This window comes from Gossypium hirsutum, chromosome A09 (genome assembly GCF_007990345.1).
Source record: "Gossypium hirsutum isolate 1008001.06 chromosome A09, Gossypium_hirsutum_v2.1, whole genome shotgun sequence".
Taxonomy (NCBI): Eukaryota; Viridiplantae; Streptophyta; class Magnoliopsida; order Malvales; family Malvaceae; genus Gossypium; species Gossypium hirsutum.
The window spans coordinates 71,096,641-71,113,882 of record NC_053432.1 but is presented as its reverse complement, the minus strand read 5'-3'; the positions used below and the strand labels follow the sequence as shown (position 1 = coordinate 71,113,882).

General features: G+C 33.4%; 2 protein-coding genes and 1 long non-coding RNA gene across 3 annotated transcripts; 1 reads left to right on the top strand and 2 right to left on the bottom strand.

Moving 5' to 3' along the window:
- Window positions 1–7,099: 7,099 nt before the first annotated feature.
- Window positions 7,100–8,032, top strand: LOC107890340 (uncharacterized). Its single transcript, XR_001681925.2, has 2 exons — window positions 7,100–7,333; window positions 7,769–8,032. It is a non-coding gene; the product is annotated as an uncharacterized lncRNA (long non-coding RNA).
- Window positions 8,033–10,080: 2,048 nt separating this feature from the next.
- Window positions 10,081–11,933, bottom strand: LOC107889525 (3,9-dihydroxypterocarpan 6A-monooxygenase). Its single transcript, XM_016813968.2, has 2 exons — window positions 10,947–11,933; window positions 10,081–10,858 (listed from the first exon to the last, which is right to left on the bottom strand). Exons 1-2 carry the CDS (start codon window positions 11,853–11,855, stop codon window positions 10,244–10,246), a joined length of 1,524 nt encoding a protein of 507 aa, XP_016669457.2. The 5' UTR covers window positions 11,856–11,933; the 3' UTR covers window positions 10,081–10,243.
- A 245-nt stretch (window positions 11,934–12,178) lies between these two features.
- On the bottom strand, window positions 12,179–14,087 carry LOC107890341 (3,9-dihydroxypterocarpan 6A-monooxygenase). The gene is made up of 2 exons (XM_016814797.2): window positions 13,108–14,087; window positions 12,179–12,981 (listed from the first exon to the last, which is right to left on the bottom strand). The coding sequence occupies exons 1-2, from the start codon at window positions 14,056–14,058 to the stop codon at window positions 12,370–12,372; spliced, it is 1,563 nt and encodes a 520-aa protein (XP_016670286.1). The 5' UTR covers window positions 14,059–14,087; the 3' UTR covers window positions 12,179–12,369.
- Between the last annotated feature and the right edge of the window lie 3,155 nt (window positions 14,088–17,242).

The window sequence follows — 17,242 nt, the reverse complement described above, 5'->3', positions numbered from 1 at the left end:
AATAATATATACCATGATTGATGAACTCATCAATACTATAATTTTCATTCCCTTATTATCTTTCCATATTTAGCCCGTTGAATTTCTCGGAATTTCGATGGATTTTCAGAGGTACACTTTTAGTGTACATTTTCGAGTCCGTCAATTCATATTCATGTGCGCACATTTCCATTTCAGATAGCACACTCCTGCGAGCCTCATCCTTACAGCGGGATTACCAGTTCAGGCTAAATCCCCTGTAATATAAACTCATAGAGTATAGTCGGGATTACTAGTCCAGGCTAAATCCCCTGCAACGACAATTATTCTAATGAGTTTGGATCTAAATTACCAGTCCAGGATAAATTCAAACCCTAATTCAGATTACCCGTCCGGGCTAAATCCATTTTCCACATATTCTTCAGGAGGGCTATATCAGAATAGGATCACCCGTCCGGGCTAGATCCTTTTTACCGTCAATTCCTATTCAGAGATCCATCGAATTTTCCTTTCATTCAACTGGGATTTCTTCCCATTTTATCAAATATATCAATGTTTCATTAATTTTCATACAATGAACATTCAAATCATATTCACATCAATAATATACATTTGAAGCATTTAAGAATATAATTCAAGTTACACGAACTTACCTTGATACTTGTTCGTGTACAAAAATCTATTAATTCTGAACTTTTTCCTTTCTTCGATCTAGCTTCTTATTTGAATCTTCTAGATCTAAATAAATAAATTTAGTTATCAATTTAATACATTTCATGTTCATATGCAGCATTCTCTATAATTCAACTATTATTTATAGTTTATTCAAAGTTGTCTACTTGAGTCATAGTCACTAAATTATTTTTATCTTGAGCTAAAAAACTCCAAATTAAGATTCGCTAATTTTTCCTGAAACTAGACTCACATATCTTCTTACCATAAAATTTTTCAGAATTTTTATTTAGCCAATAAGTACAGTTTATTCTTTAAATTCACCCCTGTTCTGCTATCTAACAGTTCTGACCCTTCTTCACTAAAAATTATTTATCTCTTCAGACAGGATTCAAATGATTTTCTAGTTTGTTTCTCTTAAAAATAGACTCATTCAGGATTCTAGAAATATAAATTTAAGCCCATAATTAATTTTATTCAATTTTTTATGATTTTTAAAAAATCAGAACAGGGGAACCCGAATTCATTCTGACCTTGTCTCACAAAATTCATTATATCTCAAGATTTACAAATCCATTGCTTACATCGTTTCTTTTATGAGAAACTAGACTTAATAAGATTTAATTCCATATTTTTTTCATATTCTAATTCTATTTTAAAAATTTATGGTGATTTTTCAAAGTTAGTCTATTGATGTAGTCCAAAACTATTTTAGTGCAAGCTGTTTATTACCATTTTTCCCCTAGGCTTTTAATAAATGATAATTTCGTCCCTATTTAATTAGCCTCTCAATTGAGCTTATTTTTCTTAATTAACACTTTATTCTATCACCTTAAACTAGTTTACAACCTTTAAGAATCAGAATTTCAGCAATAGATTTTAATTCCAAACATTTTCACAATTAGGTCCTAAAAATCAATTTCTATTGAAATTACCTAATAAAATCATCTTATAAACAAACTAAAGCTTAAATTTCATGCTATTTAATCATAAACTTACAGCACTCAACCATGGTGACTTTCAATTACATTCATGAAATCAAAAACTAATGAATTTAATAGTAGGACCTAGTTGTAAAAGTCTTAGAAACACAAAAATTACAAGAAATGGGCAAGGATTAACTCATTTGGTGAAAAAATTATGGAATACCAGCTTAAAGAGCCCTCCTATGGCATTTTTAGCTGCTGGAATTGAAGATAAATGAAGAGAAATCTAGATATTTCCTATTTAGCCCAAGCTTTATTTAGTTAATTTTGCAATATTCCAATTTTTCCCTTAATTTATCAAATTTCCTGCTGATTTCATGTCCTTTCCGTCCAGCCCAAATAAATTTTGGGTCTAATTTCCTTTTAAATCCTCTCTCATTAGACACTTAAGCTACTTAATCATCTCATCCACTTTTACACCTTTTACAATTTAGTCCTTTTTATTTAATTAACTACTCAAACATTAAAATTTCCTAATGAAATTTTAATACCACATTACTAACATTTCATAAATATTTATAAAATTATTTTCTACTCGGTTTTATGAGATAGAGGTCTCGATACCTTTTTTTACCCAATTTATTCAATAATTTCTTTTTCTAACTAACCACTAAATCGATAAAATTTTTCTATCAATATTTTCATACGATTTTCCTATCATATCAATTTTCATGCAAAAATATTGAAATAAATTTCTCTTTAAATTGAATTTGTGGTTACGAAACCATTATTCCGATAACCTTGAATTTAGGCCATTACAACAATCTTGTTTTTACTCTAGATTAGCTCTAAAAGTACGAGGGTCTCTTCTATAGTCTCATGGTTCAAAACACTCCCAAGTATATAAGGGTAGATGCTCGAAAAATTCTATTCGCGAGTTTCCTCTTCTGATACGTCGTTAATGTTCAGATTCCCCAATATCAGGTCTTGTATTAGAGTCCTGAGCTCGATGTACTCTTAGATCTCATGGCCCTATCCATAATGGAACTCATAATGTTTGCCCTTTTAACAGAAAAGTTGGGTTACGAATTTTCTACACCAGAGGGATCATCGAATTTCACGATACCCAATTTGATAAGTCTTTCGATTAACTTTTTAAAAGCGGTATAGTTCTCGATGGAATGCCCCGTGATTACCACATGGTACTCATATTGGCCGCTTGCATCATACCATTTACAGTATGGAGGCTGTATTGGTTCCACGTAAAAAAGGGACACAACATGTGCGTCAAACAAAATTTAATACAACTCCCTATATGTGATTGGGATGGATACGAACTGGGGTTTTTCTGAGTTCAGTCTTGGATTGGGTTCTTGCCTTGGGGAGACCTGATGGTTGGTAGTTACCGTCCTTGGCTAGCTTACTGTAATCGGCTCCGAATGGCCCTTGTTATACCTACTTGTACTATTCACTTCTTTTTTCTTCTTCTTTAGGGCCTTTAAAGAGTCCACTCTCCCCTTTCCTTTGTTTCTGCAAGAACAACAGGTTTGGCTCGATCATCCTCCAGGTTAAAATCTGAACCTATCGAGAAGTTCAACAGTGCCGAGGTATCAGTCTGATATTGAGGTCCGATAATGATAGGTACCCCTTGCGTATCTGGTTGGGTCCAGACGCTTATTGGGGTAGAACCTGGGGAATAGATGATGTTTTTATTATCATCCCCACTATTGACCATTGGGTCATTCCTTTTTTCAAGTTCTCCGGCTACTAACTGGGTTAACTGACCCATTATATTGCTTTGGAATTCTAGCATTTGTTCTCGCATCTCTCGTTGAATTTTGGTCAATTGCTCCTGGATCTATATTTGCATTTGTTCTATTCTTTCCAACCTTCGGTCTATGGCTTTTGTTCTTACGCAAGTACCGTAATGATTCTTAGTTTAGTAGACTTTTGTCGGTTCCCAGGTTAGCTGAAATAAATTTATCTAATTAGGGTCCCTTTATGAAAATCTAATGCATATGATGAAATGCAATACAAATGCATGGGATGGATGCAGAAAGAAAGAGAGGCGTTGATTCTGGATTCAATTCTATTAGAACAACTTTTCTAGAAAACAAATTTATTTACATAAAACGGATTACATATGCGGCTTTGCCCTCATATTCCAAGCGAAGACACCTATCTTCCTCTTCATATCCAGATGTTGTGGTCGAGTCTTGCGAATTTTCCAAAAGATGTCCCTATTAACTCATTTTTACTTGATCTTGGCTGCGACTCGTTGCTCACTTATCCCTGCGATGCTCATCAGCTTCTTTAAAACACGACAGCTCTCGAATAATCTTTGTTAGCTTGAATCCTCAAGCGATGAAGCAAAGTTGTGTATCCCTTCATGGACTATCAGCCTTCTTTTATTGTTTACTCGGACCCTATTTGGACAACCGTATTATATTCCACTTTATCAAGAAATCCATTCTCTCATGACAAGCTTTTCTATTTAGCAATCGAATATGAATCAACACCTTCTTTCTATGATGATGTAATGCAATGCAATCGTAGACAAAACAAAATAAAATACGTCAGTGCCGAAGAAATAAAATAGAACACCTATCTAGGTGACCTCTAGGGTTTGGCGTGGCTCTACCTAAGGTGGGCTTCTAGGTCCCTCTATTTGTGGTTCGGTTCTAAGGAAAGGGTACCTGAACCAGCAGATTCCTCGATCTTCACCCATCATAGGCTCATATGAATCGAGTTCAGTTCAGGGGAATACATTTCCCTATGGCTACACAGAGATGAAAATCTCACGAAGACATAGGCACAGACGTATCCCGAAAGTGATTCACTATCCTACACAAAAGTGAATACCTCACGAAAGAGTAGTTTCTCACTCCCACTTAAAAGGGTGATATCGACCGATCATGCAATGCAATATGCAAAAAGATGCCTAAACTCAAACCGATACAACAAATATAAATCGCAATGATGAGGATCGTAACAAAGACGGGTGAAATATAAAAAAGATCTCTGAAAGGAAAATGCAATGCAATCTCTAAAAGAAACACATCAGTACAAAAACATGAATGACAAACAGAGCACCTAATCGGGTGACCTCATGGGTTTGGTGTGGTTCTACCTAGGGTTGGCTCTTAAGGCTTATTATATGTGGCTCGGTTCTAAAGTGAAGGTACCCGAATCGGTAGATTCCTCGATCCTCACCCATTATAGGCTCATATGGATCGAGTTCAGTTCAGGGGAATACATTTCCCTATGGCTGCACGGAGATGAAAATCTCACGAAGACATAGGTACGGATGTTTCCCGAAAGCGATCCAGTATCCTAAGCGGAGGTGAAAACCTCACGAAGGAATAGTTTCTCACTCCCACTTAAAAGGGTGTGACCGCGCGATCATGCAATGCAATGTGCCCAAAAAGCTCGAAACAAATAAAGAAAATATGGATAAAATGATGAAGATCGTAACACAAAACAGATTAAATGCAATGAAAGGATCGTATATTAAAACTAAAGTTTCTATTTTCAACAAAAAGACAAAAAATTAATCAACTTGTGGCTTGACTCTCTTATTCTTTCCCCAGTGGAGTCGCCAAGCTGTCGAAAATATTTTTTGAAAAAATGGGCCGACTTTATATTTTGAAAAGAAAACGAAAATTGGGAGTCGCTACCAATCTTTTTTTTTTGTTAAGGTGTGATCGGATCACCCAGAAATTTGGTCATTTTAATAAAACATTTTAATTTACTAAAACAACGATTTTGGTCTACGAAATTTGAGAAAACGGGTTCGGGAGTCGGTTACGTACGAGGAAGGATTAGCACCATCGTAACGCCCAAAATTGGTACCTAATTGATTAATTAATGTCTTAATGTCGAAATTTAAAAACTTGAAAAGAATTTAGAATACGATCCCTTTTTTATGTTAATCTATATGAAGAATTTGCTTGAGTAAATCGAAATGGATTCTAAAGACCTTCTTGTCCCGAAGTAATAAAATGCCACATCCAGTACGTTAGGACACAACATTTCAGACCCTCGAGAATAAGTTGGCCTTTTGATTTTCAAAACTCACATGTTTTAATTTTAAAAGGTTATTCGGTCATTTGGATCAAACGAGAAAAATCGAAACCCAGTACGTTAGGGCACGATCTCTAGAATTTCCAAATACAGAACATTGCCTTAATTTTCAAAATCTTTCGAATAAATACACATGTAATGTTTAAAGCTATGCATATTTATTTTATTTGGATTATAGTGTAAAGAATGGACATTTAAACACGGCTCGTGACATAATTGGAATAATAGTAGAATGATAACATGAATAAGCGATATGACTATATATATAATGATGAAGCAGCAATGACAATGATCAATTAAATTTAATATTAATTAAGTAATAATAGTAATAAAAATGAAATAAAATGGTGATAAGAAAGTAGGTAAAATGCATATACATGAAGTTAAATTTAAGTGTTTGAAAACGAAAGAATGATAAATAAATAAATTAGTATAAGCAAATATAAAATAAGGTAAAAAAATGAACATAAAATATTAATAACAATAATATTAGTAAAAATAATAAAAATAAATAATATAAAATTTGAAAGTATAAAAAGATATAAACAAATAGATAATAAAAATGACAATAATAAGGGTAAAAATAAACATAAAACTAATCTATAAAAAATAATAATAAATAAATAAATAAACAAATAAATATTGAATATTAATTAAATCAGTTTAATAGTATAATAATAATAATAATAGTAATAATAACGACGTGAGTAAATATGAAAAGGAAATATACAATGTAGTATAAAATTAATATGATGATAATAATAGTGATAATACAATGATAATAATAAAATGGAAGATAATAGTGATGATACATTAATAGGAATAATAATATAGACTAATAATAACAATAACAGAAAAATAATAATAAAATGATAATAATAATAATAATAATAATGACAACAATAATATAAATAGTAATAGAAAAACAATAATAGAAATAGCAACGATAATAATAAATAATAAGAGTAATAGCAATAATAATAATATGTAATAATACTCTAAACGTAGAAACATATAACAATATATGTATAGAGAAATAAATGAATAAGCAATAATAATGCAAGTAACAAAAGCATATTATGAAGATATCAATACGTGAAGAAATAAAAATAAAATAAAATAAGATGCTGAATATTAGATAAATTAATTTTAGTAACATAACAATATTAATCTAGAAGGACTAAATTGAAATCAAAATGGGATTTGAGGGCTTAATTCGGAAAAGAATAAAATAAGGGATCGCATTGAAAGGCGCGGATAACGTAGAGGGACCATATGGGGGAATACCCCCGCCCTCCAAAACGCTGCACTTCATGCGGGATTAAATTGAAAACCAAAATAAATTAATATGTACAAAATAAGATAACTTAATCACAAATTGATTAAAAAGAGGAAGGGCTGAAAGTGCAATTAGCCCTTCCGCTACAAAACACGCGGGTCCTGGCTAGGCTGTCGGGTCGGCCTGCTTCACTCTAAAACGACGCCGTTTTGCGTCCTAGAGCCAAAACGGTACCGTTTTGGTACCACTATTTAAAATAAAATTTTAGTTTTTTTTTTTTAATTTTCAACACTTTCAGGAAAAAAAATAACCTTCAACTCTCTCTCACTCTCCCTTCATCAGAACATCGATTCCGGCGAAAAAGCCACCGTGGTGGCGATGGACGAACCACCAGGTGAGACTTTTGCTCTCTTTTCCTCCCATTTCTGTATTTTCTTTCTTCTAGCTAATGAAAATAAGGAAAAATAACGATAAAAAAGAAAGAACAATAGATAAAAGCACTACCTTCTTTAGAAACTTTTATTTTTTGATTGCTTTCTGAGTTTGTATTGATTTTTTTTGCATATGAGTGTTCATATATAAGAGAAAATAAAATAAAATAAACCCGAGAGAAATCAAAGAGAAACGAAATGAAAATCCTCTTGCAAATATTGCTCCTTTTTCTAAATTACATGGTAAATTCAGCTTTTATAGCCTTTTGTACATGTCATAGTTTTTTTTTCTTTTTTACTTTTCTTATTTCTCTGCTTTGTTACTATTCAATCACTTTTCTGTATTGTTTTGCTTTTGCTTACCATTGTTTCTTTGCTATTTTGGTCTTCTTTTGCAGGGATGGCAGAGGAGTTGGTGGTGACAGACCACGGGCGACGAGCGCAAAGGAGGCAACGGCGCATTAGGGTTTTTACTTCTGCTGGAGTTGTTTAGGCTGTGGGCCTATTAGGCTTAGGGTTTTTTTAATTTTGGGCCTAATTGTGGGTTTAGTTTAGTGTTTTGGTTTGGGTTTGTAATGGGTTGTATTGGGTATTGAGTAATGGGCAAAATTTGGGTCTTACCATTAGGATTTCATATTTATTAATAATTTAATTTAATTTAATTTAATTTTATATAATTAAATATATCACATAAGCTAATGTTAATTTCATTAAAATCAAATAAATTATACCATATTCGAATATATGTATAAATATATTTAAATATGGATTACTTTGACTCTAAATTTAATTAACTATGATGATATCTTAATTTTATTTTTACTTTGGACCCATTTTTTAATTTATTCATTAAAAAAATTATATTAACTCTATGCCGTCTCTTACTCTTTCGAGAAAATACAGTTACTTCAATTAGTAATGTATGCAATCTTTCTCTGATTTTATTATCTATAAGTGAAGTTATATTATGTATAAATCAAATACCCATCGTACCTCTCAATTGCATAGCATTATGAAAGCTATATATGAAAATCCTAGAATGTGTTTGTTTTATTAAAAACAACTTTTGAAAAATAATTTTTAAAAAATGGTTTAATTTTTTTTTGAAAAAATTGATACTTCTTTTGTGTTTGGATGATTGTGTAAAATATTTTTCATTGTTTGAAATTTTTTCTTGAAATCTTTTTTTAAAACTTGTTTTCAGTGAAACAAATACAACATAAATCATATTTGTTACATAATATTATATTTTATAATAAATAACATCTTATATAAAAAAAATTTGAAGGAATCTTATATAAACTTAATTATAATTAATGCCTAATTAAAATTTAATTTGAAGTTACATAAAACACACACATATATATATACAAAAGTAGATAGTGATACATTAGAGATAAAAGAGATAAATGAAACTAAGTAGGATTTAAACAAATACTTATATTTATATTATTTAAATATTTATATTTTATACTATAAAACATTTATTACTAAATATTTATAAATTTTAATATATATTTATTATTAATTTATTAACAATGTTCAATAAAATATTAAGAAAATTACTTAAATTTTTAAAGTATTATTAATTTTATATTTTATATTTAAAATAAAATTTATATTAATAATTTTATTAAAATAATAATTTATATTAATTACATTAACAATTTATTTTATGATTAAATAGAAATACGTATGTTTAGTAATATTGAAAAATGTAATATTTGATATTAATTTTTAAATATTTTTAAAAATTAAAATTAAAATCTATTATTAATATAATAACATTTGTCTTTTTTAAAAAAAAATTAACTTTTATATAAAAAATCAAGTTACTAATAAAGGGTTTTTCTCCGAAAAACAACTTGCTTTTTTCAAAAGGGGAAGTCATTTTTCAAATGGTTTCTTTTTCGTTGACTAGTATGTCATTTATCATTAGCTAAACTATTTTCCATGAAATAAGAATATAAGAAAATACATAAAACATTTTACATAAGTTATTTTTGTGTCATATGTGCTATCCGTATAGTATATTTGTGATCCTTTAAGTTACATCCATTCACGGTGTTTGATCATCGCTATTTCAAGGTTCCATTGTATCTCCAATAAAAATAATGATCATTAGTCATACCAGTAAGAATTAAATCATTTGTCCCAAACAGATGAACCATGATCATGTTCAATTTTCATAACAAGTACAATGTGTTTGAGACAGTACTATTAATTCTTTATTCAAATTATGATTTCACTATGTATAAAAATAATTATATCATCTATAAGTTATATATCTAACATACTGTCCTATTGCTTATTATTTCAAGACACATCAATTATCAAGACACCAAAATATATATCATTCACTTATTAAATACTAATTAATCAAAATATTAATTTCAACCCATTCAATTATCATATGAAAAACTGAAAAATTAATGTCTTAGAACATCAAACTTAAGATGATGGAACTGAAATGAAATCTAAAAGCAATTTGGTTTTTCAACCACTAGCAAAAGAAAATTATGTCTTCCAAAGCCTCCAACCATTAAGGCATTTAATGCAAAATTGTTGAATAAGGATGGAGGATATTAGAATGGAAAGCAACTTCTATTGAGGTCATAAAGGTAAACAAGTGGATCATATTCTAGGCTGAATATAAACTAGAAAGTCTAATTTATCTACTGTTGAAAAATGTGCCGGACAAATTAAAATATTGCCATCACGGAATTGTCCTATTCAACATTCAAGTGCATTTTTCAATCAATACAGTTTTCTTTTACATAATTCAAAGGGTAATATAATCTGCTCGAATGAAACAGGAACAGAAACAATTAGATTAATAAACGCAAATCAAACAAGTTTTCAGATCTTTGGGCTCATTCCTGAAATGGATCAAAACGGGTAATGGGATAGCACGGGAGAGGAGATGCAAATGCACCCGAATAACCTGTTCCCGTTGCTTCAGTATCAGCTTTCTCCCCATCTTTTACTTTCCAATCAAAGCATTGAACAAGGGCTCCAATCGTGGCATGCAATAGGGACTTAGCAAGGGAGGCACCAGGGCAGCCTCTCCTTCCCCTGCCAAATGGAAGATAATGAAAATCCCGGCCCTTCATTTCAGTACAGTTGCCTAAGAACCGCTCAGGCATGAACTTTTCAGGTTCCTTATAGCAATTGGGATCCCTCATTAACATGTAGACGTTGATGAAAACTCTAGTCCCTTTCTGGATATCAAAGCCGTTGATCTTGCTATCTTTGTTTGAAAGTCGACGGAGAAAGGGCGATGGAGGGTGTAGTCTTAGGATTTCCTTCGCTACCGCTTGCAGGTAAGGGAGTTTCGGCACATCAGATTCTTTGATGAGTCTGTTGTTCCCCACAATTGAGTCTATCTCTTCTCTAAGGATTTTGAATATGTTGGGATGGTTGATAAGCTCCTCCATAGCCCATCGAATTACCGCTGCTGTTGTATCCACACCAGCCATAAATAATTCCTATATCAGCAGAGCAGGCATCAAATTGTCATCAATGGTGGTCGACTGTTTTTGTATGCAGTGAAAATTTAAGCAAAAGTATAATTACCATGAAAAAGTTCTTGATCTGATCCCTAGTCAACTTCACTTCAGCATCTGCGTCTTTGTAAGTCTCCAACAAAATATCCATCACATCTTTCTCATCATCATTTTCACAGTTGTACTTCAGATCATTATCTTGATAATCCTTCATAATCTGCTCGATCAACTGATCGTAACCCTTTAGGGTCAAATTAAGCCTCTTTCCTTTACCAAAGAGGTCAAATTTCTGCAAAGGACCAAACACTTCTGCTAAATGAAACTTTGCTGCATATTTCAAGGTAACTGTAATAATTTTTCTGATCTCTGCGGCTTGACTAGGATTGTTCGAATATCTCCTTCCCATTGCCATCTTATAAATCGTGCTATGTGTCACCTCTGTCAGCTCTGCTGTCAAGTCACATGGTTCCCCTGCTTTAGACCTGTTCAGCAGTGATTTTATGAGCTTGATTGTCTCTTGCTCTCCGATATTGGTGAACCGTTGGAGCTGTGAACCCGTAAGCAGCTTGGTCATGAATAATTTCTTCATGAACTTCCAATAAGCACCATAAGGAGCATTAGCGAAAGAACTGTCTTCATAGATATGGTAATTAGTGGGACCGGGTTGGAACTTGGAGGCAAAATCAGTGTCAAATGTCCTCAATATTTCTTGAGCTGATTTTGCATCTGAGACCACAACGAATTTAGTAGCTCCCAAGCGTATCTGCATTAAAGGGCCATATTTTCTGGCTAGAGTTGCGAAAGATGTAGGTAATCCAGATTTCAAAAGATGGATGTGACCAATGATGGGTAGAGCTGGAGCACTGGGTGGATACTTGCCTTTGGACTTGGAGTTTCTCAAGGACTTAACCAACAAAACTAGCAAAAGAGTAGAAATTATCAGGAGTAAGAAGTCTGTGAGGACAAGAGTTGGCGCCATGAAATTTTGGTATGGCAGATGATGAGAAGTAGTTTTCTTTTGTTTTACATATGGGCTGATAACAATCAGACTTTTATGATTGTACTTGTTTACATCAAGTGGCAAGCATTGTTATTTTAAGAAATGGTGACGATATTTACATTCATGTGATACTCGCCTCATTTATTATTTGTGTGTTAGGTTTGTGCCGGGTCTAAAATTTGGAAAGTAGAACAAAAGGATTATTTATGCTATTTAAAAGGAATCGGGTACCTACCATTTCATTGCATGTTGAGCTTAATGGATCTTGATTTCAAGTCTTGCAAGTTGAAAAATTAGACTCTGGAAACCAACTCGACTTCAAAATAGTCAGGGCTCAATATTACTACGGGGAACTAGAGTCCAAAAAGAAAAGAAATTAACTTGGAACAATTATTTCAAAACCCAGAAATTTGCAAACCCAAAAGCCATACATACTACTCTGGGAGAGTTTTATTGAGAGTGCTTGGAACATTTATACGACACAGCTTATTTTTCATTCCTGAAATGGATCAAAGCGTAAAATAGGGTAACATTCCATGGGAAGTGCCATCGCACCTGAAAATCCTGACCCAACAGTAATGTCAACCTTTGCCCCATCTTTAGTTTTCCAATCAAAGCATTGAACCAAGCTCCCAATTGTCCCATGCATAACTAGGTAAGCATGTAAGGAACCAGCGCATACTCTTCGACCACTCCCGAATGGAAGGAACCAAAAATCCTGATCCCTGTTTCCTCCCGAATTCTCCAAAAACCTCTCTGGCAAATACGTATCAGGGTCACTCCAGGCTTCAGGGTGTCGCATAATAGCATAGGCATTGATGAGGACTCTATCCTTCACCTGGAGGTCGAAGCCATTGATGTTGCAGTCTTTGATGCATTCCCTATGGAAAATAGGCACCGGAGAATGCAGCCTCAAGGTTTCCTTGGCGATTGCTTGCAAGTAAGGGAGGTTTGGCACGTCGGATTCTTTGACTACCCTCTTGGTGTTGACTACTGAATCGATCTCTTCCCTTAGCCTCTTAAATACTTGTGGATGGTTCATCAACTCTGCCATGCCCCATTGTATGGCTGCCGATGATGTATCAATGCTTGCAGTAAACAGTTCCTGTCACATATTTGTTGTTAAGTTAATCAATGCAACTTTTGATTATGTATGCTACATGTAGTCCAGCATAAACTTTAGCTTTATTTTACAATTTGTACATTAAAAAGTAAAATGAACAGAACTCACAAAAATGAAATACTTGATCTGTTCTCTTGTTATCTTCAATCCAGCATTCTTGTCTCTATAAATTCCCAACAGAATATCCATCAGATCTTCATTTCCAGATCCATCATCCACCCCATAATTTTCTTCATAATCCTTTATAATCTGTTCCACTAATTTGTCATACCTTTCAAGTCCCTCTCTAAGCTTTTTCCCATTACCAAAAAGGTCGAATTTCTTCAATAGACCATGCACTTCATTCACTCCTAGCTTTGCCGCCAATCCCATTATCTCCGTCACCAATTTCCACATCTCATTGCCTTCACTATTATCTTTTGAAAACCTCTTGTTCATTGTCATCCTGAATATCAAGTTGTTGGTTAAGTTGGCTAACTCCGCACTTAAATCACACCACTTCCCTTCCCTGGATTTCTTAACCAATGATTTCAACAGCTTCACCATCTCCTCTTCCCGTATATGGTTGAAACGGTCAAGCTGTCGTCCTGTGAAGAGCCTTGTCATGCAAAGCTTTTTCATAAACCGCCAGTAGGAGCCATAAGGACCAGTGATGAAACCAGCATCTTTGTATATGTTGTACTGGGCTGGACCAAACTCGAACCTTGAAGCAAACTCAGCGTCATGGACTTTCAGTACCTCTTTGGCGACGACGGCATCTGAAACAACTATGAAGATGGATTGGGCTATATGAATGCGCATGAGGGGACCATACAGCCGAGCTAGGGCTTGGAAAGACTTGGGCAAGGAGGAGCTTAGGAGGTAGAGATGGCCGATAATCGGGAGTGCCAGAGGGCCGGGTGGGTACCGGATGGACGATTTCGGTTTTGCCCACCTTTTTATGAGCAAATAAACGATGATAATTGAAAGGACGGAAACCAACAAGGGGTTTCTACAATGCAAGAACTTGCTGCTTGTCGCCATGGCAGCACTACTGTGGGTAATGTAAGGGAAAACCATATTTTCTTCTTATAAAAAAAAACATATACGATGATTCAAGTCCTGCTTATGCTATATTTATTAGCTACCATAAGCATATGGCTTGATTAAATGAGTATTTTTGTGTGTGTAAAAATAATACATTAATCTCTATAATTATAATTTTGCATCCCATGCATTTATCGGATCATCGGTTTCATTAATTTTTTTTATAAACTACTACCTAGTAATTAATATAACTGAATGTCAACCGATTCTATGCATGTAGTCACATGGACTAAATTCATATAAAATTAAGCACGTGATTTACCACTGTAATGGTACTTTTTTTTGTTAATTAAAGCTTCTAATATGACTTTGCTTCGAGTCTAATTGCTTCGCTAGGACGACATGGGATTTCCAGTAAGCCAACATTATTTAGAATGGAGAATTCGATGATTGGCTTACAGGTTTGTTCAAACTTCAAATTGCCAACACTTTTGGTAATTCATTTGTTGGATTTCCCAGGATCCGACTCTAGCGGCTAAAACCATTGGTTCTACTATGTTAACATTTTAATTCTTTTTATAGATTAAGCCATTATAACCAGAAACAAAAAACAGTACAAAATTTAAATTCAATAAAAGGATAAATTAATACTCGAAACATAAAGTCATGTTACAAATTGCTCAACCATGCAATAGCTCAAACACATGATGAACCGTAAGGTGATAAGCTGCGAAATGAATCGTGAAGTGACAAACTGCGAAATGAACTATGAAATGACACAGTCAAGTGGTGAACTACGAAATAGCAAAGTGCGAGATAACTTCGCAGGTGGCGAGATGCAGCTAATGTCTTGATGCATGCAAACTCAGCTCGAATGCATGCGTCACTGGTTTGGTTTTTGTTTAGTTCCTTTATTATGTTACTTTGTTGAAAATGAACTTAGTTGTTAAGCCTTGTTGTGTTTGGGTAAAGAATGACATGTTTAGTTGATTTATTTTGGTGTACAAATAATGTTTTCAAGTTTCAAGATAGTTTAGTGGGATTAGTTGAGTATCTGGTGGTGTAGTTCACTTTAAATGTATTGTTTTCTTGTTGAATGCTAGAGCCAACAGATACATGCTCCCTTGCTGCACGTTTGTGCTTATTGTTGTCTATTCATCTTTGATAACATTACCAACGAGCCTATTCTTCCGTCTCCTTAATCTCAGAACTTCATTATTACTTGGAACCAGTTTGACTTGGTTTGTCAATAGTTGTATGTCAAAAAGAATTCCCAACTCACCTGTGACTTACCAAGGATGATACTGGTCTAACCCTTTTCCTTGTTTATCAATCAACAAAATTTGATCTCTCTTTCTTTAAGGAGCGTAAAAGCCTCCATAAGTCATAAAGAAATTATCACAATTTTTAGCTATCATTGCTTCTCTGAAATATATAGGTTTGTAAAATGTTGAAAAATGCCTGTTAGTTGCCAGTGAAGTGCCAAATGGATCAACAATTAAAAGAATCAAAATAGAGATTGACACGAGAGTTCATTACTAGTTCGGAGAGATTGACACAAGAGTTAATTACTAGTTCGGAAGATTTTATGTCTGTGGAACGCTATCCAAAGAATAATCCATTATCAATCACTAGCACAATATATAATTTAAGTTTAACTTACTTATCAATTTACAACATCACTCCTAAACATCAACTAAGACGACTCTCGCCACTTAAACTTTCGTCTTAAAACTTAATTACAAACTGAACATAAAAACAATTTATATATAAAGTAATCGCACTAAAATTAAGTTTTTAACATTGAATGGATAAGTGATCTCTCTCAATCATACAAAATCAAGTAAACAAACCTTCTTTAAAGTCACTATAAGCTTGCAATTCTTTAACTAGAGTTAACATGAAAACCCTAGAATTGTACTTGAATAATCTCAACTCTTCTGCTTGTTAAAGAGCTTAACGGGTCAACTATTTATCAACACAAGTCACTTCTTCATCTAGATACTCTATTAGTCTAGCCCAATCAACATTAGTTGTTCTGGTAGTTGCAAACCCAGTTACAACTGGTTCAACAACTCACACTTGGTTCTGATCATTAGCTTCATAGTCCTCAATATCAAGATTCGAGTCAACAATTGCATGTTTCCCTCTGCTCCACTTGTGTGAATACTTCAACTCAGGTTATGGTGGCATAGTGACATCTCATTCCTGAACTAAGTCTTTCTTTCGTTGCAACAAGATTTAGTTGAGTGAGAGAAATAGTAGCATGTGCCATTTATTTCTAGGTCTCTACGTGTTTGACAATCTCATCAAAAATTAATTTGACAAGATCAATTGGAATAAAAGATGTTACCGTGTAAAGAATAGTTTCCTTCTTTTTGTTAACAACCATGCTTGATATGGTGATAGTCATTTCCTAGTTACAATGGATTGTAGTATAGCATAGGTTGGTTGAAGCTCTGAAGTTCTAGAATTAGCCCCTTTGGTGCCCGACACATCGATCTCTAGAGTCTCCACAGCTTCTCCTTAAACGTACTCCGTAGTTTCATTCCTTGAAGGCTAAGAGGAGTCTGGAGGGCACCTACAAGGCATCATCGCCACCACATCAGGGCCCCTAGACCACATCACGCACCTAGGTAATGTCGGTCTCTCTTCCTCCCTGGACACTAACTTTGTTTGCCATCTCTTCCAACCAAGATCCCAGCATCAGTCACTCTTGAATACAAACGCTCTCCCCATTACGGTCCTAGAACTAATTTTTTTTATTTTTTAAAAAAAATATTATATTGTTTTATATTTTTTAATATTTTTAATATTTTTTAGTTATTTGCTGGCGTGATATATAATATAAAATAGTTGAAATATTAAATTACGTCAAACTTGACATGCATAATTTACATGAATGGAGCATGAAATATAATGGTTGAATTATTAAAATATTAATCATATAAAAAGTTATGAAATGGTATAAAACCATTTTAGTTTTACATTGAAATAAGTGAATTTCTCCTCTAACATAAAACAGTACAACATCAGCATCATTATACACGTGACATGCCACATCATTACAATAAACTAAATTAACAATCGTTAGCAAACACATCATTATGGTTGTGAGGACTTAATAGGTAATGTAAAGTTTTGTCCATCAAAAGAATTACTTGATGTATTTTCTTAGTTTGATAGCTTGATTGAGTTCAAAACTTTCGTCAAGGCT

Excerpts from the sequence above, each read along its gene's own strand:
- LOC107890341 (XM_016814797.2), bottom strand. The coding sequence starts at position 14,058 with ATGGTTTTCCCTTACATTACCCACAGTAGTGCTGCCATGGCGACAAGC. Across the intron at positions 12,982-13,107 it reads AGATCAAGTATTTCATTTTT|GAACTGTTTACTGCAAGCAT; the intron begins GTGAGTTCTGTT and ends AATATGTGACAG.
- LOC107889525 (XM_016813968.2), bottom strand. The coding sequence starts at position 11,855 with ATGGCGCCAACTCTTGTCCTCACAGACTTCTTACTCCTGATAATTTCT. Across the intron at positions 10,859-10,946 it reads AGATCAAGAACTTTTTCATG|GAATTATTTATGGCTGGTGT; the intron begins GTAATTATACTT and ends CTGCTGATATAG.